Source organism: Pollicipes pollicipes, unplaced genomic scaffold (genome assembly GCF_011947565.3).
Source record: "Pollicipes pollicipes isolate AB1234 unplaced genomic scaffold, Ppol_2.1 Scaffold_3216;HRSCAF=3773_pilon_pilon_pilon, whole genome shotgun sequence".
In the NCBI taxonomy this organism is placed as follows: domain Eukaryota; kingdom Metazoa; phylum Arthropoda; class Thecostraca; order Pollicipedomorpha; family Pollicipedidae; genus Pollicipes; species Pollicipes pollicipes.
In genome coordinates this window covers 966,812-993,043 of record NW_023596251.1, presented here as the reverse complement: position 1 = coordinate 993,043, position 26,232 = coordinate 966,812, and the positions used below count along the sequence as shown (strand labels likewise).

Below are 26,232 nucleotides of genomic sequence, written 5' to 3'. Positions count from 1 at the left end.
CAACAAAATAATATTCGGAGACGGTGATGGCACCGGAAATGGCAATGATAACGGAAACTATGTCGCAGGTCGTGAACATCAAACTCACAGATATCGGCCGTTATTTGATCGCCTATGACGAGTGCCGACACTGGCGCCGACGACCGTCGCAATAACGTGCATCAAATAAATCATTGAGCCCTTTTCATGCCCAAAGCATAGGCGTAGGAACGTTCCAAGAAGTGGGGGGGCCAAGCTAACGGTGTACTTCAGGAACTTTTTCCGGAAAGTGAGCCCGATGAACGGGGGGGGGGGGGAGGGAGGGATGGAGGTTGTTATCGCTCTTTATTCAAATGTCATGGCTGTTATGCTAGATATGCATCTAGAGCCGTTTATCACTGGAGCACAATCTGGCCTATTCAACTCATCTGTCATTTGGCAAATAAAGTTTTCCAGCCTCCTTAGATTATTCATCCATTTTAACATTGTCTTTCCTGGGGAGGCGAAATTCCACCAGCGGATAGGTATTTTGGGTCATTAAGGAAGCATCTGCCTCCACAGCGTATATGCCAAAATACGGCCTGGACATAGGCTGGTGATAATTTTGGAAACGGATCGATGGCTCACAGTGCGACAGGTTTTTCATGCGCTTTCATTTCGCTGGCTGCTTTTCAAAAGATAAGACTTGCCGCAGCATTTTATGCGGGAAACAAATTCGGGAGCTTGAACTGCTAGAAACAATGTGACAAAAGCCATAAAACTGGAAATTCTCTCTTAAAAATCAAGTCACATAACAAGGCCCATCTGTCACATGTTCCTTATCTGGGCCCTGCTCCTGTCTGCCGTCGGTGGCCACAGCCCTGGCCCGGATGTCCCCCGCATGACTGACTGCGAACTGATCGTACGGCTGCTTTGTTGCATACTTTGGGACCAGCGTTAGTGCTACATGGTGTATGAAACAGGTGTTGAACACCTGCAGCGGTATCTTTTTTCGAATCATCTTCCCTCACACCACACCATCGCAGAAAAATAGCCTCCTGGAAGCTACCTGCCTTAAGTATGAATTGGCCCAACGGACACTTCATTGCCCATCATGCAGCGTATACGTCTTGATTCGCTTTTGTGTGTATGCAGAGGCGTAACCAGAGCCTTGCCGAGGAGGAACACAAGGTTGACAAAAGTCCATCTTACGGTGAAAAATCCCCTGATATGGCTTACTTGCTAACAAGTGGCACGGTTCCCTTCATTTTATTGTTATTTTTACCTTGTAACCGGAGCAGAAACCAGGAGCTACCGTGAGCTTAATTCCGTTTGCATTTTGAGGTCAATAGACTGCAGAAATCAGGCGTTGAAGACTGTATGGAAGACATCACCGGCACTCTTAACTTACAATTGTTAGTTGACTTTCTAAACCGATAGAATTTAGGAGCTTTGTCCATGTTTTATCAGGGTTCTACAGATATTGAGGACATTGCGAAGGTAGATTGTAGATCAATATGCTTGATCCAAATTTGAATATGAAAATTTGATCGTAGATCGAGTGATGAACAATTTGTATTAACATGGCCGAGCCATGTTTGTCCGAAAATGTTTACCATTCAGTCAGAATCGATTAGTGATGCATTTTATGTAACGTGTTTTTTAACAAGCGCACTCGCAAATCTTAGCAACAAAAACCTAGACGCCAGGCGTTGCAGTCACCGCAGTCCGCGGAGTTTTAGCCCAATAGCTAATACGTAGCCGTGGCCAACCCATGGACGAAAATGATGATGCTTCTAAAATAATTACCTTTAAACACTTTAATCGACTAGTAATACAAGTTATGTGACGTAATTTTGAGCCCGCGCACTCGAAAATTCTAAAAACACGGCCCCAGTCGTTGCATTCTCCGTGGGCCACGCAGCGTCGGTCTAGCAACTAATATTAAATTGTAGCCAACGTGTGGACGAAAATGACAACCCTTGTGAAAAAATATCCTTGGACGCTTCATGATACCAGATCGTGTATTTAGAAGGCAGCCTGAGCGTGTATTTCACGTGTGCGATTTTTAGACTGATTAAAAGAACGGATTGGCCCCTAAAGCCCCGCGAAATGGGGCTGGAATCTGGTGGTTGAACTAGAAGAATGAAGGAAAAATATACATTTTTTGTGTTTTCGCAGCTATTTATCTATACAGAAGACAGGTTAACACGACACCCGCCGTCTGGTGGCACTTGCAGTGGCCGACACTTTTCGGTTTTACGAAGTTGCAACCTAGACCATCCTTGTTCTGGCTCTCGAGGTTGCGGGCGGGCATGTTCAAGCCTTTTGATGTCATATGTTTCAATAATACATCCTGAAAAAATGAGCGGTCTCAGGCAAACATGGTATGACCTTGCTCGTTTTTTTAAAAATTCACTTCGACCCGCGCTATTCAACAGTAATGACAGCCCACTCTACTCAACAATAATGAGACCCCCTTATATCCTTCCGAGTAAGGGGCCTCTTGAGAAGAACACCAGGGGTACATTATCGATCCAATCGCGAAGCGTCTTCTGGCTATCATTCTGGTGGCACGGGGCGGGATCTCCTGGTCGATCCGGAGGCCATTAAAAGGATACATTATGGCACATTGTTCTCATCCCTGACACGGGAGGCCATCTGACCCGCGCAGTTAGCCCCGGATCAGCGCAGGACCCTCATTAAACGCAACAACATCCCTGGTCACCGCAGGTAGTCCGATAGTTGTCACATAGACTCCAGATCGTGTTTTTTTTTGTGTCCTTCAGAGATTTTGGGTTCTCCCTATCTGTAGATTGTAGATGAAATGGGGCTCCCAGTTTTGTATTAACATGGCTAACCCATGTTCGTCTTAAAACGCTCAAGATCCTGTCAGAGCTAATGACCTGATAAGAAAACTACCGTAATATGGTGTTAACATGCGTGCTCGCAATTCATAGCAATAACAGTTTCGACGCCCGACGTTGAGTCTCCAGGCTGTGCGGCGTCGGCCTTGCGGCTGTAACAACAAGCGATGGCCAATGAGCAAACGAAAAAGATGACGCGTCTTAAGGGAGAGGGTTGGTGAACTAGGTAAATCGGCATGCATATTTAATGTAGTGCAAAAGTAAGCCAACTGCAAACTTAATCTGAAAAGTGGGGGGGGGGGCAGTTAACATTGCTGCCCCCCCACTTTGAAAAGTGGGAGGGCCATGCCCCCCCCCCTGACCCCCCCCCCCTGACCCCCCCCCACCCCCCCTGGTTTCTACACAACATGGCCCAAAGCATTGTTTACGGAGTTTCGTCGTCTAAATCATTGGTTGCCAGCAGTGCGCCTTCAGACCAATTCCATTCATTTCAATTCTATCTATTTGTGCTGTGAGCGCGCGAGGTGTAAAGTATCATTCTCGAGTAGTTATTGGTATGCCATTGGACATGTCGGGATTTCATTTTTTTGTACCCTTCGTCAGCGTTTTTTTTCCTGTGTGCATAAATTTAGAAAAAGTGCATAAAATGAAATTAAAGGGACAGTTCATACTGAAATGCAAACATCTTGCTGTGGGTTTTTCGCAACGCTCATTTTGCCTGGGATGTCCTTGTTCTTGCCCCCGCTCTGGTGGAGTTTTCCGTAATATTATATTTGTTTTGGTTAGTACCTCTCAGTTTACGCAAACAATCGTGTGTAGCCAGTAAGATCAGGTGACTGAAACCGAGCATATATGTAAAGCCATCAGAAAACATAAACGAGGGAAGGCAAACTTGACTCGATACTCGTTTGTCCTTTTTAGAGACTTGCTTTTCAAACCAGAATTGCATGTAGATACCACCGCTGTTGCGCAACATTTATGAGTGGGTTTTGCGCGACTTTCTTAACAGAGCATTTGAAAGAAACGAAGCTCAAATCTTAAAGATAAATCTATCTGTCCAAGATGAAACTAGGCAAAATGACGTCTAAATCCCTGGTGACCTTCAGCTTATCAAGCTAAGGAATGCAACGGACTGACTCAAATACGATACGTCACCACACAAATACCAATATACAAACTCGACCGTCGGTTCCTTGGATCTGTCCGTTGCATGCTAAAATCAGTCCACCATGTAGTGGCTTATCCAGCTGTTGTCAAGGGTGGATGGGTACAACTTTATGGAATCCCCTGGAGTTTTGGGTTCATCCAAAAATTAAATTCTCACATTCCGGCCACGAAATGTTCAAATTCTTTTGTACATGCTAAGTGTAATACGAAAAGCCGTCCTCCTGCACGTAGCCCGAGGAAACTAGGGCGTGGTAATACGTACATACCTACAACGCTTTCTTTTTCTTCACGTCATTATGGATGCTGCCATTTCGAGGCTCATTATTCGGAGAAGATATGTCAAAATCAGCTAGAGTTGGCCCCCAATTGCCACCAAAACCAGTCACGACACTTGATTCCAAGGCTGTTTACGGCTAGCCGGCTCCCGGCGGCTAGCCGTCTAGTGGACGAGACCAGCTGATGGCTGATGTTACAGGGTTTACGGCTAGCCGGCTTCCGGCGGCTAGCCGGCTAGTGGACGAGACCAGCTGATGGCCGATGATTAATACGGGGTTTTGTTTCGACTGCAACGAAGGAATATAAAATGCTCCATCGTCCAAAATGCGCTAATGGCGTGGTACACAGGTCTAGTAAGTGGCATAAAGTCATTAGCCCACGGACATGACATATGCGACGTCGTCGGCGCGTAAAATTATCTTCGGCAGTTGTGCGTAAAAAAATGATTGGAGCGCATCCGATGGCTGCTTTAAGGCCAGTGCGCCAAGAAAAATCGTCATCGTATAGATCTCGGACTTGTGCGTATCGACTAATTTAGCCAGGTTCGTATTTTTAGCTTTCAGCTACATAGTGAGATCCTTCTCACTTTATCACAAGAGTCCACGATCGATGCGGGGACCACGGAGAGCTCAAGAGTGCCCGGTCGATTCATATTTAGGTATTTGTCAGCCGTGTTATACATTATATACATACATATTATACAGCGTATACATTCGATACAATGGGGAAATCCAAGGCCAGTGCCAATAGGGACAGCGCCTGAGCAACCAAGGGTGGTCAACATAGAGCCTCCCATCGACGGCGCAGGGTCCTCAGAGCCAGAGGGGGCAGCTAGAGCCTTGGTGAGGGAGACGCAGGATTAACAAAGGGCCTCCGATGGAGAAATCCCCCCCCCCCAAAAAAAAGGTGATGGGTATGTCCCAGCCGTTGATGAAAGGCACGTTTTCTCTTCTGTTTTTTTTGTATTTTTGCATAAACATTAATAATTTTCTAAGGAAGAGTCCTGGAGATTCCCAACACCAATCAGAGCCGATCAGCGATAAATTGTCTAACATAGTTTTGAACAAGCGCGCTCGTAAATTTAAGCAACAAAAACATCTTTGCCCGGCGTCGCAGTCCGTGGTAAACGAGGTCCATTGTCTGGCGATAACGATAACGTATCTGGCAGAATGACATTTGAACATTTTAGTGCATAAATGTGCATATTATAAGGTAGTCCGGGCGTATATTTCACATGTGCGACTTTTACATTGATCATAAGAACGGTTTATCCTATACGGTGTTGCAAAGTAGTTCTGAAATCTAGTGATGAAACTGGAAAAGTAAGGGAAGAATTTGATTTTTTCGCGTTGCTGCAACCGGTTATCTGCCCAGAAGACAACCTAAGAATTTCAAAAAGATACGCTCTAGAGCAGTAAGATATGCCCCAGTCTAAACTATGAACGTCACAAACCGATTTCGAGGGATCTTCGAAAGCCTCGTTTTACGGCGGCCATTCTCGCTCACAAGCGGCCGCCTCCTGGGCTGTCTGCAGTCGTCGACGTCATTCGGTGTCACGAAAACTGTAACCCCGGCAAATCGCTATTCTTGCTCCTGAGTTTGTGAGCGCGCGGGCTCAAGACCCTTTCATGTAATTTGTTGCGCTGATCGATTCTGCATAAGAATGAACGTTCTCAGGTAAACATTGGTGGGCTTATTTTTTAACTCGCTTAGACCCGCCCTGTTCAAAACTCATGAGACCACTTGTTTTTCCGGGCATAGGCCCCATGAAAAGAACAGTAGGGCTACATAACAATTCCCGGTCAAGGGATGTGAAGTCATCTCACATCACATGGGTCCCCTCCTTAATGAGAAAGGTCTATGACCAGCGCAGCTGGACCCGGATCGACCCAGAAGCCCTAATTACCACAGGAAGACCCTTGATACCAGCAGGTGTTCCAATAATTGTCATATAGACCGCAGTCCTTCGGGTCCCCTGGGCCCTTCAGCCTTCCAGTTGGGCCCTTTATCTCTGGTCCCGAGTGCCCTTCGTTCCTTCTTCGGGCCTCCTCAAATAGGGCCAGTGACCAACTCAGGCCACTTGCAGACAGATGAGCCCTGTAAGGCACTGTGGGTCCCTGACCCATGCAGGAACCCCTCCTTGTTTCAGTGACACAGGCCAATGCAAATCGCGGCCCCGGATTTTCTTCTGCTTGTGAAATGGGTCTCCAGGGCTCAGGCTGACACGAACCAGTTTATTCAGCATTGGGGTCTCTGACAGGCATATAGGCCAGCATCATCTCACGGTGTCCCTATCGGTGCAAAACGCCCTCTGACTGATCTTGCGACCCTTCGGGCCGGAATCCTTTATGTGACTTATGTACACCCAGCCCTTCGGAGCCTTATGCCCTCCAATCGGGCAGTTGATCGTCAGTTCCTGTGGCCCCCGCGCCCCCCTCTGTCTTGATCAAACACTGCCCTTGGTCGACTCGACCTCAATCCCACATCGGCACGGATCCGACATCGCGATGCTGGTGGTGTCTGACCGACATAAACGTTCTTATCAATTCAGAATGCCCTCGATCGGCCCAATGGGCCCTCTGGCTGGCGTTGGAACGCCCGGCCGTGCGGGCTGGGGCTCCTAAATACGACTTCCGGCCGGCCTTTCGGGCCCATCGGACCATCGAAGTGGGTCCTTAACCATCGGGCCCGAGGAGTCCGACGGACCCTTCGGGAAAGAGTGCCCCGCTGCTCAGAGCGGGCGAGAAAACCCAAGACCAATGTGGTGGCCCCTGAACGATCGGGAGCGGCCCGGCAGGTTAACATACAGAGCCCACCCATCCGAGCAAACGGGAAGCGTACATGAATTGATGGCCTTGACCAAGACCAGCGTACATGAATTAATGGCCTTGGGTGATCAAGAGGTCCTTGACCGATGAGCGTGTTAGGCCATGGACATCAGCGGAGGGTTATGCGAGCTAATATGGAGCGCCCAATATCATTGCAGCTGGCCCCTGCGCAATCAGTAGCGTCTGGGCTAGTTTACAGAAGCGGCTCCGACAATGTTTAAATGGGATCAAAGGAAAAGAGCCCTAGATTAATGCAGAAGGCCTCTCAGCGTCAAGTGTCTCGGTGCGGTTACCCATATGGGCCCCACCAACAGCGTAAGGCCCTCCGGGCAAATGAAATAAGCCCGAGACCCATGTAAAGGGTCCCTGAGTAACTGTGAATACCCCGGCAGGCTATCATATGGGCCCCGGCAATAGTGTTTAAAGCCTTTCGAGCAAATAGAATGTATCCATGGATGTCCCTGGTCGATCAAGAATGGCCGGCAAATTGGCCAGTAAGGCCCCCCAAAACAACGCAAGGCCCTCCCAGCAAATGCAAGTAGATCACGAGCAACGTACAAGGCTACTTAGTGATCGAATTAACCCGGTAAGTGGGCATAAAGGGCCCGCGGCAACAGGACACGTCCTTTGGACGGTGGAAAGGCCTCAAAATCTCCCCAATCACCACCTTTTTAGTCAGCGAAAAGCTAATGTTGTCAGCTGCCAGCTCAAGGCCCTTCACTTTCGTCCCCGTCCCTGTCTGTCCCTGTCTGTCCGCGACTGTCCCTGGTCCCCTAGGGGCCCATATATGTCCAATTTTGTTATGTTTTTTGTTCGAAAACTGCGTCCGTTCGTTCAGTTTTGAGTCCCTTTGGGCTGAAGGGGGCGTGGTCTCGTGGCCTCCTTCCGGATCCGCCGCTGATGACGCGTGTGCTGAAGAGTGCTCATCGTCACTTAGCATGCGTGTCACAAGCTGAATCTGTCCTTTTAAAAGATATTGAAATGTTTGACTGGCTGAGCACGACGACGTAACCACTGGACTGATATAAACGTTTGGTGACTTCCAGTGATAATAACCACTGTAGATAATAGCCATTGGATAATGTTTATTGTAGTTGATATATCTAGATAATTATTATTGCGATGGATAAAAGCTATTGTAGAAAACAATGCTAGCAGCACTAATCCATACCAGTCACACAGTAAGTCGTGCGTCGGTTATTGCAATCAATGGAGGCGTACAAGTCACTTCAGGAAACAAACGCTCTTATCGCGGCCATTTTGTGTGTGGGATAGACGTTTCTACATTTTCAATTTTGTTTCGCTCGCTCAATGCTACATGTAGCGTTGCACACAGATTTCCAGTCAATAAAGACGCGTGATATAGGCACAGGAGCGGTCCCCACAGCCCAGCTGGTGTCATAGCTGAGCTTTTTACTCCGAAGTTCGCCCCGTTCTGGCTTGCGCGGCGGTCCCGTACCGGACTGCACCCAGCACATTCTCTGCCGTCCACGCGTCCGGCGGCATAAGAGTCCCAATGGTTCAGACGGCTGGAGGGCCTGCCTTCCGGCCCATCCACTCGTTGTAGGCGCGTTAGGGTTGCTTTGGGCGCTCGCTATTTGCCCTTGACAGATATGACCTGCGACCGGTAGCAGCGGCCACACTAAGGGTCAGGTGACGTCAGAGGGCAGGACGGACCGTTCCGAGCATTGCGACACGCTAAACTTCGCACCAAGATTTTGTCGTTAACCTGGTTTTGCGCGATTGGGTGGCAGGGGTCAAAGTTCACACAACACGCATTGTTTAGCGTACGCGGTGATCCCAGAAATTCATTCATTCGAAAGATTTGGATTGAATATCAATGCGAGAAATGCACGCAGTTGCCCAATGCCATGCTCGTCCCCTCTGGGCAAGGACTCTCAAACAAGGAGGAGTGACAGCAGCCCCCGGGGCAAGGCGTCAGCGTTGTTGGACAGCCGGGATCCACTATGCCGGCAGGTGCCGCTGCCGGGGGGTATCGGAGGCAGCTCCCACGGCGCCTTGGCGTGCGGCCGCTGGGTGAAGGTGAAGTACGGCTGACCGCCGCCAGGGGCGGCGCTTCGCTCCGAAGTCGGAGGGAACACCGGCGTGATGCTGTCCTGGAGTGCCGCCACCGCGTCCAGGTCAGGCCCCGTGAGGCATGGCGCGCCACACGTCAGGCCCAACACCTGGAATGGGTGGAACATTTCCGTCAGATCCTTGCGCCCAGCATTGTCCTCGACGCGGCGTGCAGGATGTGAAGTCTGGAGCCTGATTACCGTGACGTCACTGGCGCCAGCCGGCGGTGACCGCTGATGGACCACCTCCTGGCAGTCCCGGCCGTGAGCCTTGCTGCGCGGCCGAGCGGTGTTCCTGGAACCGGCTGTCTGACCAGTTTCGGAAATCAGTCCTCGCATCTCCAGCGTGGTGCCGCTCTTACCTCGGCAGCCATCGGACGCAGCGCAGCTGCCGCCCATGGTACCAACGGAGCGGAGAACACTCCTGATTCATGATGCAAGTGAGTTGGATCACTGAAGTTGATGAAACCGGGCGGTTACAGCCTCTCCACCTCTAGGACGATTGGACAAGAACATAAGTTGGCCGGGGCGCATTATTCGCTTTTGGCTTGTGTACGGTAAGGAAAGTCAAGAATACGTCTCGTAGGACCAACTTAGTGCATCTTCGCCCTGCAGGCTTTCAATAATCAGGAGGTAGGTCAGTAACGTGGCGCGTTGAGCACTCGATGCCCGCAGGTCGGTGGTAACACGGCTTCAAGCTCAACTGGCCGAACTATGGCTGGGGTGGGCTGAATGATCCATGGCATGCCTCAGACCCGGGGGAGGTGGCTGCACCCATGTGCACACCCTCCCGACATTGCCAAGGAAACTACGTCAGCTGAAAACGTTTGGTACGATGGAGCTTGTTCCGCAAAGACCAGCAGGCAGTTGATCAAAATTATAAAATGATGCGTAAAACGGCGAATATTTCGTGACGACTGGTATAGCCATCTGCTGCTGGCAAACCCCCGCTTACCTGCTGGGTACTTTGCAACGGATGTGAGACGTTCCCTGACGAAAGCGGACACGTCTCACGTGAACACACCACCTGGATCGCAAGTCCAAAGCGCAAATCAACACATACAATCATCACGTTACAAATCAGTCGATATTGCACCAGCGGATCACAGCGGGGCAGGGCTCACCTGCAGGGCAACGCAGACGGTGTGTACGCGGAGGCGATCATGGCGGCCGACTGACCAGCGGTCGTGGGCGGCTGGGGGGCCGCGGACGGACCTGGCCACCTCCGATCGCGCTGGGCCGCCTGCCAGTCCGCAGGCTAGCCTGCATGAGGCCCTGCGGTTGGCAGGGAGCATCCGGCTCAAAGCTCAATGATCAGATCGCGCCGGCGGATCGTGCTTTCCCATCAGCTCTGCTCGGTTGACGAGGGGCTGCCAGGGCCGCGAGGAAGACGTTGCGGCGTACAGGATGCGAACCCACGGCACCGGTAGGCGCGATTCAGGTATGGACAATGGACATCAGTGGGTTTTTGTGGGATTCGTTGTGTTCATGGATTCGAAAGGCAAATAGCTGTGTGATATGCAACCATCAACTGATGAAACCTCTCACCACCGTTTGCGATCAAAAAAGCCATTATCAGACCGAACGCATTTGTAATGAAGACGGACATCATTTTAAACCGTATGTATTACAATGTTGGATGCATAATCAAAAGTCCCTGCACGTCGTGCGTGGAGCGCGTTGGTAATGAACGTCATTGTTATTATCATAAACATGGCAACATACTGTCACCCTGGCCCAACTGTCACTAGTTCAGTTGTACTGACTCAGTTGCCTGGTTATCTGGTTGGCAGCGATTCATTCTCAGGTAACATCTATTGCGGCTCGGTTAACAACAGACCACTCCCGGGGTACAGCGGCCAACCCTCGGGTGATAGAGGCCTACGCTCTGTTGACAGCTGCGCACCCTCTGGTGACAGCCACCCACCGTTGGGTGACAGCCATCCACCCTCGGGCGACTGCGCATTTCTAAGTGGTCAACCCCACCATAGGATGATCTCACTTGCCACCACAGAATGAAGGCGTTTCGGGCTTTAGGTCACGCCGACTACCCTGATCATATGGCGCCCATCCCCAGCTACAGGAGAGCGGTGCTCCGAGTACCTGGGTTCAGCTCACAAGACCGGTCCACCCTATCCTGGCGCCAGGCGGACTTCCGACATTATCCGGGGCGGACGACACTCAGAGCCCGACAGAGCGTGTACTGACTCCCAGGCGTCCCAGGGACGCGCGGACCGCGTGCTGACCCCCCGCGCTGACCTCCCGTGCTGACCTCCAGACATCCATGGGCGGATTCGTCGTGTATTGACCCCCCCCCCCCCCCCCCCCCCCCCCCTAGGCTTGCATATTACCGTATCATCGCCCACAACAAATCACACCCTGTGCGGGTGCAAGACACTGCCCAGTGTAGCTTGTAAACGAATTGCAGCACTCATCGGTGAACTCGCCAGAACAAACTGCAAAACAGCCGCCAGCAGCCATCCACGACGGGACCGGTCAGGAGGCCGCCAGCGTGTTCTGTCTATCCCACCTAACAACACAGCGGCGCGCGGCTATTTTCAGCCAGCTATTCCCAAAGCCGGCTTGAGCAGCGGGGCCCCCTGCTCAGCCTGCGGTAGCACGCGCGGTAACATCGCACAATAATAGCAGTGTGTTCTCCGAAATGTTGCGAATACTTGGGCCACAGCCATCCCAGCCACAACAGCATCCTGCTCTGTGGTTTAAGCGTGATCACCGCCACACAATCCACGCCACATGATGTGCTAAGAATGAAAAACACACGGTCAAAGGGCATGGTGACGTCAGTGACGTAAGCTGCCAGCACCGTCACACTGTGTGCACACGGTGTCACGTGACGTTCTCTGACATGCGACACACACGGCCCCGCGACTTGTCCTGTGACGCGCCCAGCAGCGGCCGCTGGACTTCGGGTGTGGCAGCAGCAGAGCGGTGTTCAGCAGCAGCAGAGCAGCAGAGCGGTGTTCGCATCGGTGTTACGGTGAGCGGTGTTCGCATCGCTATCACAGTGGTCTCCGCAGGCTCGTCAACCGTTCCCAGCTTAGTCTGCTGCCGCGCTGCCCCGCCGGCGGCGCTGGACTCTCGCTGGCACTGCCCCGCCGGCGGCGCTGGACTCTCGCTGGCACTGCCCCGCCGGCGGCGCTGGACTCTCGCTGGCACTGCCCCGCCGGCGGCGCTGGACTCTCGCTGGCCCGCGACACATCGCTGCCGATCTGGTCACCGCCCGATCAGCAGAAGCTGATTGATTGGTTCCTGGCGCCGATCTGTTGCTGATCTGGCGCTGATCTGTTGCTGATCTGGGGCAGGTTTTTCGCTGCTTTGGCGCAAATATTTTGCTGATCTGGGGCTGATTTGGAACTAGGGTTGGACTCTTCCCAAATCGAGTTGGAAGAAAGACTTTAAAAACACCGTGCTAACCATGGGTGTTGCGTACTGGGCAAGCCATGGGGCAAGGGTCAAATGGCCGCCAAGGAGGCCAAACCTCCGAAGCTCTCCACATTATTTTAGAAGACGTCGTCATTGTTGCAGAGCTTCATTTCATTTGGTGATGTCCACCCAACTCGGAGATATCCCCGCGATGCTACATGCTGCATGGTCTGGTCTCATGGTAAATCAAGAAGCACCCTATTGCGCCATATCGGTATCAGATTAGCACTGGAGCGAAGCCAGATCAGCGAAGCACCACATTAGCATCAGATGAGCATGAGACCAGCACTGATCAGATCAGCACCAACCGGCACCAAATAAGCACCAGATCAGCGTCAGATCAGCACTAGATCGGCACAAATCAGCACCAGATTAGCACCAGAACAGCACGGCTCGAGCCCGTCGTCAGCACCAAACCCAGTCCTTGTGGTCCCGTGGTCGGCAGAAATAGGAGCAGTGCGTCTTCAGGCGAAACCCCTTGTCTATCAGGCTGGGAGAACCGACGAAGTCGTGCGGGCTCTTGCGCTGCGTGGGGAACGGCTTGGACATGGGGTAGTACCAGCAGAGGTAGCTGTCGTGCGCGATGAGGTCGCGATGCTTGACGATATGAGGCCAGAGGACCACCGTCAGCACGCGCTGGTCCAGACCCTGCGGACGAGCCGGGTCAGAGGTCAGAGGCCAGAGGACCACCGTCAGCACGCGCTAGTCCAGACCCTGCGGACGAGCCGGGTCACAGGTCAGAGGCCAGAGGACCACCGTCAGCACGCGCTGGTCCGGGCCTCCTAGACCGATCCGGGCCCCAGGTCGGAGGTCAGAGGACCACCGTCAGCACGCGCTGGTCCGGGCCTCCTAGACCGAGCCGGGCCACAGGCCAGAGGTCAGAGGGCCACACCGTCAGCACGCGCTGGTCCAGACCCTGCGGACGAGCCGGGTCACAGGCCAGAGGTCAGAGGGCCACCGTCAGCACGCGCTGGTCCGGGCCCCCTAGACCGAGCCGGGCCACAGGCCAGAGGTCAGAGGACCACCGTCAGCACGCGCTGGTCCGGGCCTCCTAGACCGAGCCGGGCCACAGGTCGGAGGTCAGAGGACCACCGTCAGCACGCGCTGGTCCGGGCCCCCTAGACCGAGCCGGGCCACAGGTCAGAGGTCAGAGGGCCACTGTCAGCACGCGCTGGTCCGGGCCCCCTAGACCGAGCCGGGCCACAGGCCGGAGGTCAGGGGGCTACCGTCAGCATTGTTGTGATTACGTGGTGTGTTGATTTTAATGCAGAATCTAGCAAGGATAGCGACGATTTCAAGTGCATGGCAACGTGCAGCGATGCCCTTCGGCCTGGTGGCGCTATTGGCCTAACTTCACGGCGAAACTCATAGAACAAAGCACTGGTCAAGCGATCAGTTTACGCTTTCTGCGTCTCTTCGGCGGAAAGATTCGTATTGAAATCTCTGTTTGGTAGTGGAAACGCAATTCGAAGTATTGTTCAAAAAAGAGCATAGTTGCGTAACAAGTTTGCTGCGTCCAATACCCTACACTAGCGCATGAATACTTTTGAAAAACGCGTCATTCGGCGTGGTTGGTATGAATGCTGCACTGCAAGCTTTAAGAAATATATCCTATTTAGGCAGGCATACCAAACAGTGACATGAGCACGGAATCTACAATCAGCCACAGCCCAGTTGGACCAGAGCAAAGCCTGAGCCTGCACCCGTCGTCGCGTGTGATCAGTTCATCTTGCGTCTTCCCTTGCAGTGTGCCGGCGCGTCCCGAACGGTTTACTGGGAGGAGGGGTGCGAGACCATCCAGTCATGATTGCTCATCCAGCGCTGCAGCCACGGCGAGCAGCGCGGCCACCTGCTGGTCGGCAGGCGCAGGTGTTTGTCCTCGTTGTGACGTCATGCTGAGCAGCAGCGCTCCGACTGGCGGTTCATGTCGGCACGCTATCCCGGAACAGTTCCCTGCATGCTATCCCGGAACAGTCCCCTGCATGCTATCCCGGGACAGACCCCTGCATGTTATCCCGGGACAGTCCCCTGCATGCTATCCCGGGACAGTCCCCTGCATGCTATCCCGGGACAGTCCCCTGCATGCTATCCCGGGACAGTCCCCTGCATGCTATCCCGGGACAGTCCCCTGCATGCGCCGCCGTATTTGTGCATGTCGTAGCAGGTAGCCAATGAACATCAATGACACCGGCCAGTTAAACGAAAACAAATAAACAAATTTCTGAGCCAGCACGAACGACTCGAAGTATACAAAATCTCAAGACACGTTGATGGCTTATCAACAGTGCTCTTAACAGCTGGATTTGATCCTTTCCTCACTCACTGTCATATCACCACGTCACCACTACGCAAAGCCAAGGTCGCCAGGCCAAGGTCATCATACAGCAGGGTCTGGTGTATCTGGTCGCCAAGGTCACCAGACACCGACCTTGAACTTCCACTGGGTGGAGTTGATGATGCGCTGGCGGACGCGCCGGTAGATGTCGTTGTGCCTGTTCCAGCCGCCCCACATGCCGCCTAGGATCTCGGTGCCGTGCGCAGGCGCGTCCCGCATGGCGTGGAACGTCTTGTTGGAGGCGATCCACTCGTCCACCGCCGCCCGCTCACGCTGCCGGGCAGGTCAGGTCAGCGTCGGATCAGTGCGGGGCAGGCCAGGTCAGCGTCGGATCGGTGCGGGGCAGGTCAGGTCAGCGTTGGATCAGGACAGGCCAGGTCAGCGTCGCATCAGGGCAGGCCAGGTCAGCGTCGGATCAGGGCGGGGCAGGCCAGGTCAGCGTCGGATCAGGGCGGGGCAGGCCAGGTCAGCGTCGGACCAGGGCGGGACAGGTCTGGTTAGCGCCGGATCAGGGCGGGGCAGGCCAGGTTAGCGTCGGATCAGGGCGGGGCAGGCCAGGTTAGCGTCGGATCAGGACAGGCCAGGTCAGCGTCGCATCAGGGCAGGCCAGGTCAGCATCGGATCAGGGCGGTGCAGGTCAGGTCAGCGTCGGATCAGGGCGGGACAAGCCAGGTCAGCGTCGGATCAGGGCGGGACAGGCCGGGTTAGCACCGGATCAGGGCGGGGCAGGCCGGGTTCGCGTCGGATCAGGGCGTGGCAGGCCAGGTTAGCGTCGGATCAGGACAGGCCAGGTCAGCGTCTCATCCGGGCAGGCCAGGTCAGCGTCGGATCAGGGCGGGGAAGGCCAGGTCAGCGTCGGATCAGGGCGGGGCAGGCCAGGTCAGCGTCGGATCAGGGCGGAGCAGGTCAGGTCAGCGTTGGATCAGGGCAGGGCAGGCCAGGTTAGCGTCGGATCAGGACAGGCCAAGTCAGCGTCGCACCAGGGCAGGCCAGGTCAGCGTCGGATCAGGGCGGGGCAAGGCCAGGGTAGCCCCGGATCAGGCAGGCCAGGTCAGCGTCGCATCAGGGCAGGCCAGGTCAGCGTCGGATCAGGGCAGGGCAGGCCAGGTAAGCGTAGAACCAGGACGGGGTGGGCCAGGTCAGCTTCGAAACAGGGTGGAGCGTGCCAGCTCAGGTTAAACAAGTGTTGATCGGCGCAGGAAAAGACAGCGTACGCCAGAGCAAGGCAGGCAAGGTAGGGCAAGTCAAGTCAGGTCACGTTAGCGCAGGTCAGGGCCGGGCAGCGCAGGGCTGGGTAGAAAAGGTCATGACATGGAAGGGTCAGAGTGAGGAAGTATGGAGAGTGGGAAACACACCAGTCCAGATTACGCAAATCAGATCGGGGTGGTTCAGAGCAGGTCATGTCTGCGTCAGGTCAGGTCGATGCAAAGGGTGTTGACAGAGAGGGCAGGGGCAGCTCAAGGCATGTGGTAGAGAGGGATGGGCTGATCAAGTCAGATCGTTTTAGGGCAAGACATAGCAGGACAGGACAGGGAAATGTATGAATAACGACAAACGACACGCAAACAAAAAGGACCAGACGAAAACGATGCAAAACTAATAATATTCCAGTGCACGTGACATCATTAGCTGCGCTTCTTGGCAAGATATGGATTTCAGAGGCAGCGGCCACAGAAAACTCAGTACCCCGCAGACACAGAACACTGTTGGTCAGGGAAACCCAGCCCGCATGAAGCAACCGGTTTTTTCGCGGATGCAGGTCGCAAACATCAGCACCGGTAAAGATGTCGCCATCATCGCAGCACCAGCTGCTCTTCTGAGTTCCCTGGTCACAGGCTTCACGGAGTCTCGTTTCCTCGTGAAGTAGTGCTCGCTACAGTATTTAGCAATAGAATTGGCCGTTAAGTCCGTTACCTTCCACCCTCTCACGGCCGAGTCACCTAGTCGCCACACAACGAACAAGATTTGAACTCTAGTCTCGGGGCCGTAGCCGCTACGTGGTGCCGGAGGCGCCATTAGCGCGCGCAGGAGCTGGAGAGTCTGCTACCCATCGAGGCTCCCGCGAGTCCGCCACCCACCGAGACTCCTCGCGAGTCCGCCACCCCACCGAGACTCCCGCGAATCCGCAACCCACCGCGACTCTTGCGAGACCCACCGGGACTCCCGCGAGTCCCCCCGCCCACCAAGACTCTTGCGAGTCTGCCACCCCACCGATCCGATGAGCGAGTCGAGGTCGCGGACGATGAAGCGCTCCACGGTGTCGTCGGCCAGCGGCATGAACCGCCAGATCATACCGAACTTTTTACTGAGATCCCCGAGGCCGGGCAGGTTGCGCACGTCGCAGAAGTCCACGTTGTCGTAGCTGCAGCGGCAAAGAGCTACACTCAGACAGCGCCTACTGGCTCAGGAAAAGGACGCGCTACACGTCATATCGTCTAGATCATGTTGGCGATTGCTTACCCATTGTTATGGGTTTGCACGGATGTATTTCAACTTGCGCATGCGGTTGGGATTACGTTTTGCAGTGTAAAACCATGTCGTTGATGGACGTAACCATCCTTGCGTTATTATCGGCCGCAGTTGTCCGAGGACGTCACGGTGACGTCACGTCACGGTGACGTCACGGAGGGTGCCGCGCATCTGCGGGGTACACTGCGTAACGGCCCAGACAATGCTGAATGTCTACCGCCGCCGTCAGATTGCTCTCAAAATGTTTGCATGCCCCAACGAGAACAGACACAATCTCCGAAAAAATTATGCCCTGCCTCCGCAAAAGCCGTTCCATTATCTGTTGTTGCAATAAAAACTGCCGATCAATAAAGCCAGCATTTTCCACACCATTTGTGGTGATAATGTCATAAGAAATTTAAGTCATCCACCAAATTTAAAAATGGGTTTCTCGTTTCTCAATCTGGTCCTTTGACAGCTCTAGATGATTGAGCGTCGTACGTATCCAGCACAAAACAAATAATTAATTCATACTGCCATGACATGTATGACGCTATACGCAAAAACGGAAACGCGTTACGAGCCGAGCGCAGCGCAAGGAGCCACAGTGTGCATGCACCACTTGCCAACTCACCGACATGCCACGCGGCAGACGAGCTGGCTCTGGCCCGGCTGGCTGAGGTCGATGTCGTGGTACACGCGCACCACCCAGCCGGGGTAGACGCTCGGCACCCTCGCGCAGATTCGCCTCAATCCCGCCGAAGAACACGCTTGACGCGTTGCCGTAAAAGCTGAACGAGATGACGTTCTGTCCCGGGCCACGCAGGTCGGCGAAGCCGCCGCAGCTGGAGCGTGTGCCGTTGAGCCGGCGCACCGCCGCCGGGTCGTAGGAGCGCCGGCACGCGCAGCCCGGCAGCTGGTACTGGGCCGTCGCCGAGCCAGGCTCCGCTGCCGGCCCGGGCGCTGGGGACGCCGCCGCACCCGGCGAAGAGGCGGCCGGCGGCCCGCTTCGGCCTGGCCCGATGGTGGACCCGCTCCAGTTTCAGGCCCAGCAGCGGACGCGCCGCCGCGTTCGACGCGAACAGGTCCCGGTCGACCAGCCGGTTACCGGGCGCCCGAGTCACCGTCTCGCGTGCGAACGTCCTGTCGCGTAATGTCGCCGGCGAACGCACGTCTGCCGCGGACGCAGGCACCGCAGAGGGTGCGGACGCGAGTACCGTGGAGGGTACGGGCACGAGTACCGCAGAGGGTGCGGACGAGGGCACCGCAGAGGGTGCGGGCTCGAGTACCGTGGAGGGTGCGGACACGAGCGCCACTGTGGGGCCGGACACGGTCCTCTCTCTCGTGTCCACTCCCTCCGACGGGTCAAAGTCCACAAACCGCTGGCCGGAGACGTAGCTCCGCCTGGCGGCGTTGTGCAGGGCGGCGGGGGCGGCCTGACGCCGGTCTGCCGGCCCCGCGTCATCGCTGTGCTCGCTGCCCAGCGCCGCGCGCCGCCACACCAGCCCAGCTCCGGTCCGTGCCGCTGGTGCAGGTACCGTCCACCGGCCCACCACCAGCATCACGAGCAGCACTGTGGTGGCCAGCGCTGGCACCAGCAGCGTGCGGCCTTTGAGGCGCAACACGTTGGCGGCCACCCGTAATGTCTCTGGTGCCGCCATCTCACGGCTGGTCACTAGCGCCACCTACCGAAAGACGGGCACAGACGTCACACAAGAGTCCGGCATAAGACTGGCATATCACATATAGCTGTAACAAAAAAAGAGCGTCAGAGAAACTCCGCGTCAATTGAACCCTTTTATCCTCTTGTTTGCCTCATCCTTCATTCTCATGACGCCCCCGCTTGTCTGGGGCAGACTGCATGCGTCAAACACGAGTGGGCCGAGAGGCCCCTGGGAAGGGGGGACCCCGACCGGGCACCCAACGCACACCCCAGCGCACGTCCCGGCGTGAGCTGAAGTTTGGTGGTTGGCCCCACAGGTGCATATAGTCCTACCCTGCTGTTACTGTTAGCCGTTCTCATTCTATCCCATAGCCCTGAAATGATCTGTTATGGCTGAAAGAGCCCCGATCTAAACATCCAAACAACCAAACTCAGAGCAAAATGCATATCCCAACATTGCAATATTTTGCGTTCCAGTACACGGAAGATGCATGCAAACACAGAAGATCCGCAGGGCGCATGTTCTGCGGCTTGACAGCGATCGCCGGCCGGTCAGCCAAAGGCCGCCACCCCTTGGGGTGGAGGGGCGCACGTGGAAAAACTCGACCACTGCTTTGCATTTTGTGGCAGCACGCCCACGTCTGACCACGGACGCGTCTGTGGCGGCGTGACACCGTCAAATGCCGCGTCAACCACCTCAGTGTTGTGTTGCGCTGAGCCATTCAAAACAGGGAGCGCGATGCCCCATGGGCCCCGTTGGCAGTGTAGTGGGTGCGCAGTGTAGTAGTGTAGGTTGGCAGTGTAGTGGGTGCGCAGTGTAGTAGTGTAGGTTGGCAGTGTAGTGGGTGCGCAGTGTAGTAGTGTAGGTTGGCAGTGTAGTGGGTGCGCAGTGTAGTAGTGTAGGTTGGCAGTGTAGTGGGGTGCGCAGTGTAGTAGTGTAGGTTGGCAGTGTAAGCGGGGCGCACGAACGGCGGGCCGCGGCATACGCTGAGAGGAAACACTCACATTACAGCCTCAGCACCAGTCCGAATTCATAACTTTTGCGACCTCACTCGTCCAAGTTTCAACAAAGCGCGGCGCTCCACTCTCAGCACCACTCAGAGGCTCCTCCCTGCCGCGTCACGGACCCAGAGGCTCTCCCTGCCGCGTCGCGGACCCAGAGGCTCTCCCTGCCGCGTCACGGGTCCAGAGGCTCTGCCTGCCGCGTCACGGACCCAGAGGCTCTCCCTGCCGCGTCACAGACCCGACGTTCACTATCGGCGCCACAGCCAACTCTCGCCATCAAGTGCCGGAAAGACGTCCGGTAGCGTCGCAACGGTCCAGCACAGGGCGCTTCCTCCTTCCATCTTAATTGGCGGCAGATTCCGTTGCGTCGCCGGGAACCGTGGCAACGGTCGGCCCGGGCGATGGCGTCCCCGGTCGCGTCTCGGGACGCCACGCTCCATCAGCCGGTGCCGGCCGATCGCCATCATAATAATCCGGGCCCGCCGCGCTGGGGAGCCTGCGAGTCGCGCGAGCCGGGCGGCAGCAGCGTAGCCAGGCCGGCCGGCGGCAGCGGGAGCCTGCGAGCGCGCGAGCCGGGCGGCAGCGGCGTAGCCAGGCTGGCCGGCGGCAACGGGAGCCTGCGAGCGGGCGGACCGGGCGGCCAGCGGCGTAGCCAAGCCGGCCGGCGGCAGCGGGAGCCTGCAATCGCGCGAGCCGGGCGGCGGCGGTGCAGCCAGGCCGGGTACACCTCTTCGGCGCCGGCCGGTGCGCCGACGGCCGGCGCGTGCTGCCTGCCGCCGGACACGGCCGAGGCCCGCCTGACTCCTCACCGCGGTGGGGTGTGCTGTGTGGGGGGGGGGGGGGTCCCGCCTCACCAGCGACGGCCGACAATAGTAAAGCGGGACGGCGGCGGACACCGCGGAGTCTGCACGGCCGGTGGACAAAGGCGGTGTAAGGACGGCGGCGGACACAGGCTGTGTCCGGACACCGGTGGCATGAGGACGTCGGCGGACGCCGGCGGTATCAAGACGGCGGCGGACACCGGCGGTGTCAGGCCGGCAGACGGACCCTAACGCCGCTGTTGTTGTTTGTGAATGTGACGTTAGTGGTCTCCTGTTCTGCCGTTGTTTGTTTATATCTTATCTCCGCCTCATTGTGCTTTCTTTTTGTCCCGTTGCCGCCTCCCGTTCTGCGTCGCCTCCTCCTGGCACTGCCGGCACTACTGGGGCATTTTGCCGACCACGACCATCCTGGGGAGGGTTCGTAAAGGCTCGTAACGGAGGTTTCTCGTACCACGCTATGATATCTCAGGATCTGGCTCTGGGCCGTGGAAGTTAAAACGGCAGTTGGTAGCCCTTGTCACTTTAATCAAAAGAACGGCGCCTTCTTGGGATAGAGTTTGGTATAAACGAGAAAGGGCCTCAGCCCCTGGTTTTTCGGAATTATGACAGAGTTATTTCGCTGAGATATCGATCCTCATTGCATACCGAGCGCAAAATGTCCTCGAAGCTTACGCGCCCTCAAACGCCCAGCCACCGCGACGATACTCGATATACGAACAGGGATTGGCTGAAGCATTTTATGAACAAACATCGGTCATCTGGTAGTACTTCCTCACACTGATACTGCACTCGTGATTGCAAGCACATCTTGAAGCGTAGAGTACTGACAACTTAACCGATGGTTTGCTCTATAACGTCGTTTAACCGTTTGATAGCTCTCCTTGGTGGCTCCGTGGCCCTGCAACACTAGCCATCTAAATCGAATGGCTGGGTCACTTGGCAGCAGGCGGCAGGACTTTATTACTCTGGCAGGAAAAATACGGCAAGAATGCGTTCAACGGTCAGATCATTTACGGTGAAGGTTACCCCAAGCTGGAGTCGGGTAAAGATATTTACGTGAAGGGTTTTCTTATCCAGCTCCACCTTCGCGTATGTCGCAGCCAAACGCAACAGCTTGACTTGGCGCGTGAAATTTTAGCACAACGGCCAGCAAAGAAAAATTGATAGGCAAGGCAATTACTTAAAAGGCTATACCGCACCACCTCGGCCCCCGGTCCACACTCGATTCTCCCTGCCCAGCCCAGCCCACTCCAGCCCGCCCAGCGCACCCCGTCCGAGCGCAGCGCACCCCGGCCCGCCCAGCGCACCCCGGCCCGCCCAGCGCACCCCCGGCCCGTCCAGCGCACCCTGGCCCGCCCAGCGCACCCCGGCCCGTCCAGCGCACCCTGGCCCGCCCAGCGCACCCTGCCCGCCCAGCGCAACCCGTCACAGCCCAGCGCACCCTGCCCCGCCCAGCGCACCCCGTCCCAGCCCAGCGTACACCGGCCCGCCCAGCGCACCCCTTCCCAGCCCAGCGCACCCCTTCTCAACCCAGCGCACCCTGCACGCCCAGCACACCCTGCCCGCCCAGCCGCACCCCGGCCCGCCCAGCGCACCCCTTCCCAGCCCAGCGCACCCCTTCCCAGCCCAGTGCACCCTGCCCGCCCAGCGCACCGGTGCGCCGGTCACCGGTGCTCTTACGGCCACCCATTGGCGTAGCGTGGCCATGATCCTCTGCAGCACGCAGCACCGCTGAGCGCGCCCGCCGGCTCTGACCGCGTGCTGCGGAATACGGTACAGCCTCTGACTCCGTACAGTCTCGGACACTACACTATGTGAATGATTTACTCTTCTGAGTCATAGGACTCTTGAAAAAATGTGCGTGGTTTGTTAACTGATGCATGGCAACTGGTCGGCAAGTCCCTGGGACTCGGTATATGTAAGCTGACTTGAAATTGCTTTAATGCCGACCGAAAGCGATCTCTCATTGTAAGACTGCATTCTGACCACGCGAACTCCAACCAGCTGATGTATTACACCAAACCATTCCATAGCAAGAGGGAAAACTGGACACCGCTGCCTCTGACGTCACAAGCAACCGTACAAGCCTTCTCATATGGTGGCATGTATCCGCGGCTTAGTCCACCATCATAACAGCTGTTCCAGTTTGCATCGGATAACTACAAGGTGTCTGCTAAAAGCGTGTGGTGGACTCTCCTGAGCCGATTAAAAGCTGTTCGAGAAAGAGAAGGAACGTGTTTTTACCCACCCTTGGATAAGTGCCCTACTTGAGCTAGTTGGTGAATGATTGCACATAGCTTGATCAAAAGGAGCGATATGCATGGCCCACGTTGTCACACAAGACTTAATGGCAGGTATACGACCATAGAGATCACGGATTGCACCCAAATAAAGGCACAGCCTTTCACGCGAAGGTTAGCGTCGTGACCAAGCATTGGATGCCTGTCTCATATCTAGATAAAGGCTCATCAACACAGGACGGTGTGCGTGTTGAGGGGCTGATCTGATCTCGCATCTCGGATTATACTTCGTGATGGATGTGTAAAACACGTGGTTATTTAATGCAGCGACCAAAGCCAACCACGAATATGGGCCAAATGGCAGAGATCAGTTTTGTATGCACGTTCACACACATGCGCACCACACACACGCACACTCACGTGCAACACCAGTGAGGCAAAAACACCACGAAAGCTACCATGCCGCACGTCCGAACGCCGTTGCCCCAGGTGCCCGGTGGGACTGTTCAGCTACCCCTTCCGAGCTGTTCAGCTGCCCCGGCGGGGCTGTTCAGCTGCCCCGGCGGGGCTGTTCAGCTGCCCCGGCGGGACTGTTCAGCTGCCCCGGCGGGACTGTTCAGCTGCCCCGGCGGGACTGTTCAGCTGCCCGGGGGACTGTTCAGCTGCCCCGGCGGGACTGTTCAGCTGCCCCGGGGGACTGTTCAGCTGCCCCGGGGGTCTGTTCAGCTGCCCCGGCGGGACTGTTCGCCCGGTGTCAGCTCGCCGTCCTCCGCAGCGGCTGCAGCTGTAGCAAAGCACACCAGACTCGCAACGATGCAGACCGGGCCCGCGCGACACAAGAAGACGGACGAGTTCTCGCGTGTCTGCACACTGGCGCCGACCTGACCAGCTGCTCCGCTCCGAGACCAAACGCCTGGACCATCCTCTGCCATGATACCATCGAAGCGCGTGAGCCGATTCCCACACGGGCGGCGCCGTAGGCTCCACACCGCCGGCCGCCGCCTGGCGTGGGCACTGTCCCGAACAGGCGGCGACTGTCGCGTTTTTGTCGCCGTTTACGGGCAAACGTTTCCGTTGCCGCACCGCAACCCCGCCAGATGGGTGCCGCCGCGACGCCGGGGCTATGCCGTTAGTGAATACCGGGTGGCGTCGAGTCAGCGGAGATTAGGCCCCGGTCCAGGCTGCGCAGCAGTGAGGCCAAACTGCAACTCACGCTGTCCCAGCCGGGCACAGCCAGCACTGGGTCAGGCGCCGGATGCCGTCCCCCAACCCGGACACGGTCGGTAGACGCCATGCAATGCACGTGCTGCTGGGCTGCAACAGTCGCAGAGCGCTCCGGGTCTGCGCCAGCCGGCTCTATGTCTGACGTGTCTGATCTAAGCGCGGCTGACCTCGGACCCGGATCGGTGGCCGCTCGGTCTCCAGCGGACTGACAGCAGTCTCCAGCGGACTGGCAGCAGTCTCCAGCGGACTGGCAGCAGTCTCCAGCGGACTGGCAGCAGTCTCCAGCGGACTGGCAGCATCTCCAGCGGACTGACAGCAGTCTCCAGCGGACTGGCAGCAGTCTCCAGCGGACTGGCAGCAGTCTCCAGCGGGACTGGCAGCAGTCTCCAGCGGACTGGCAGCAGTCTACAGCGGACTGACAGCAGTCTCCAGCGGACTGGCAGCAGTCTCCAGCCGACTGACGCGGGAGCGTCAGCGCTGACAGGCCGCTGTCCGGCGCGGAACAGACAGCCGTCGTGGCTGCCACCGAGGTACGGCTCCCCGGAGCAGACAGCGCTGGCGAGACACGGCTCCCGGAGCAGACAGCGCTGGCGAAACACGGCTCTCCGGAGCAGACAGCGCTGGCGAGACACGGCTCCCCGGAGCAGACAAGCGCTGGCGAGACACGGCTCCCCGGAGCAGACAGCGCTGGCGATACAGGGGCTCCCCGGAGCAGACAGCGCCGGGCGAGACACGGCTCCCCGGAGCAGACAGCGCTGGCGAGACACGCTCTCCGTGAGAGCAGACAGCGCTGGCGAGACACGGCTCCCCGGAGCAGACAGCGCTGGCGAGACACGGCTCCCCGGAGCAGACAGCGCCGGCGAGACACGGCTCTCCGGAGCAGACAAGCGCTAGCGAGACACGGCTCCCCGGAGCAGACAGCGTCTGGCGAACACGGCTCTCGGAGCAGACAGCGCTGGCGATACAGGGCTCCCCTTGTGGCCGGTCGGGGGACCAGGCCGCCGGCGGACACATCCTGTGACCCGTCGGGACCCAGCGCCGGTGGGACACATCTGTGACCGGTCTGGGACCAGGCCGCCGGCCGGACACAGCCTGTGACCGGTCAGGGACCAGCCGCCGGCGGACACGTCCTGTGATCGGTCAGGGACCAGCCGCCCGGCGGACACAGCCTGTGACCGGTATGGGACCAGCCGCCGGGGACACAGCCTTTCGGACCATGCCGTCGGAGGCGGTATAAGAACCTCACTGGCGAGAGGAGCCCGCCGTCCGCGCGCAGAGGCTGGACTTTTACCAGCGCTCAGCTCACCCAGATGGACGGACGCACGCCGCCGCCGACCTGCGACGGCGTGCGGACGCGCACCGCAGCGCAACAAAAAGCTGCCAAGACCATGAGAGAATCACAATACAAGCCCTGAACAATAACACGTGCACGGCGCTGGCATGGAGCTCGTGGTCCGAATGTGCTGCACACATCAGGGCAGGTCAAGCACGGGCGTTTTCGGCTGGCCTCTGCGCGTCCGTCAAGCCAGGCAAGGCCCTGACAACCTCACGCGCGGTGCGGGTATCTTTGTATTCAGGGCATGACGGTCACTCAGAAAGTGTCAATCTTGTTTGACTTGCATGCTTCAAAGTGGCGAATGCTAAAACGTAGAGCGGTACAGGAACAACAGCTCAGTCAGGTTGCAAGCATTTGTTCCTCAGAAATATTTGCACGATTAAGCGAACGAAGTGCACCTTCTGAGATCCCCGGATCAAGAAGCATGCGCTTTATTATACTGGTCAGATTATGTGGGGCCCGGCATCCAATGAGTGACGCGAGAAACTCTCGCCAGGGACAAATCTGTGGCGGGCTGCTGTACACACCGGACACTGCCGGACGCA

At 56.5% G+C, this 26,232-nt stretch overlaps 1 protein-coding gene across 1 annotated transcript; it reads right to left on the bottom strand.

The window, feature by feature from the left end:
- Window positions 1–12,705: 12,705 nt before the first annotated feature.
- Window positions 12,706–19,384, bottom strand: LOC119090992 (uncharacterized). Its single transcript, XM_037213716.1, has 7 exons — window positions 19,328–19,384; window positions 18,944–19,083; window positions 18,413–18,541; window positions 18,033–18,131; window positions 17,162–17,312; window positions 15,044–15,223; window positions 12,706–13,263 (listed from the first exon to the last, which is right to left on the bottom strand). The coding sequence occupies exons 1-7, from the start codon at window positions 19,382–19,384 to the stop codon at window positions 13,021–13,023; spliced, it is 999 nt and encodes a 332-aa protein (XP_037069611.1). The 3' UTR covers window positions 12,706–13,020.
- Window positions 19,385–26,232: the final 6,848 nt, after the last annotated feature.

Coding starts and splice junctions, on each gene's coding strand:
- LOC119090992 (XM_037213716.1), bottom strand. CDS start 19,384: ATGCACCTGTGGGGCCAACCACCAAACTTCAGCTCACGCCGGGACGTG. Junction 19,084..19,327: donor GCCGGGACGTGCGCTGGGGT/GTGCGTTGGGTG, acceptor GTCTTTCGGTAG/GTGGCGCTAGTGACCAGCCG. Junction 18,542..18,943: donor GTGATGCTGGTGGTGGGCCG/GTGGACGGTACC, acceptor ATTACGCGACAG/GACGTTCGCACGCGAGACGG.